The 1263-nt window shown below is 29.4% G+C and overlaps 1 protein-coding gene across 1 annotated transcript in view; it reads left to right on the top strand.

Annotated features, from left to right (window-relative positions):
* The window catches only part of LOC106475515 (phosphatidylinositol 4-phosphate 5-kinase type-1 gamma-like), a gene marked incomplete at its 3' end in the record, with an annotated part of 19945 nt that overhangs the window by 11968 nt on the left and 6714 nt on the right, over positions 1 to 1263 (top strand). Inside the window, exon 8 of the mRNA XM_022379595.1 lies at positions 587 to 704. Coding sequence (XP_022235303.1) covers positions 587 to 704 — 118 coding nt within the window. The remainder of the gene's footprint in view (positions 1 to 586; positions 705 to 1263) is intronic.

Here is a 1263-nt window from a genome sequence, read left to right as displayed (position 1 = left end):
AATATAGGATTATGACTTGTTCATGGATAACTTGCTAGGCCTACTGAGTAATTAAAATAACTAACAAATATAAGATTATGGCTTGTTCATGGATAATTGATATTTTGGTTCTTGTAAATGAGTTATGTATATTTAATAGAATTCTAATTTCTTCATGGAATGTATTTTGAGTTGATGTAATTAATCAAACTGTATCTTGTTCAAGGACAATATGCTGAGTTGTATTAGTAACTGTATCAATTAATTACTTGAGTCACTATAATAAGACTTGACCAGTTGTTTTTATTTTTGTACTTTCTCAAAATTCAAGGGATTTTATATATTGTGTGTCTTTTTCAAGACAGAAAAAAATGGACTTCACTGCATAACTAAATGGTATTAAAAGGTTAACTTTTTATGAAATGCAGTGTCATTACTCTATTCATTAACATTGCCAGAAAATTGTTTCACGGGGTTTGACTTAAGGTTTTTTATTAAAATCTTGATTCTACTCAATTTAGTTAATGTGGGAGTAGATTTGTTTATTTTTTTACTGGAATAATATTTGATGAGTACAGTTATAACTTTATTCCTTGTTGTCTGCTAGTGAAGGAAGCACGTTCACACCGGCTCATCACTTTACTGATTTCAAGTTCAAGATTTATGCTCCTGTTGCCTTTCGTTATTTTAGGGATCTTTTTGGGATTCAACCTGATGATTTTCTGGTAAGTTAATCTACACAGTTTTCATTACAACACATCATTAACTGTTCCAGCATGAGCTCGGTCCCTGGGACCAACCTCATAACCATTTTATGCTTGTTATAGTTTTCATGCTATAACTTTCAAGTTGGTAAGCATGTGATAACGACATTTGGCAGAATATCAGTAAACATTAAAATGCTTTCATATGCAAAATATCAAATTTGTTATTAAGTCTTAAGGTTTGTTAAGCAATGTTTTTCTCGTGCCTTTTTTTTCATTTCGCATGTTGGATAGGCAACATGCAAAGTAATTTTCATTTTAAGATTAAAAATACTTTTATGCATCAGAAAATTTTAATATTTCACATGCGAAATCTTCATAAGGTCCAGATAGTTATCAAATGTTTCTTAAGTTTTAGTAGACTAAACTTTTGTAAAATACAGTCAAATTTCCATTATTATACATTATATATGTACATAGATTATTACTATTTAGAAATAAGTTCTTAAACTTATATTTTTAAAACATGGAACAGCAAACAATTATCTCTTCTAGTTACGACCTTTGTACTCGGTTGCTG

The sequence above is a fragment of the Limulus polyphemus genome, unplaced genomic scaffold, assembly GCF_000517525.1.
Source record: "Limulus polyphemus unplaced genomic scaffold, Limulus_polyphemus-2.1.2 Scaffold8698, whole genome shotgun sequence".
In the NCBI taxonomy this organism is placed as follows: domain Eukaryota; kingdom Metazoa; phylum Arthropoda; class Merostomata; order Xiphosura; family Limulidae; genus Limulus; species Limulus polyphemus.
The sequence above is the reverse complement of the archived record's forward strand: the minus strand, read 5'-3'. Positions and strand labels throughout refer to the sequence as shown.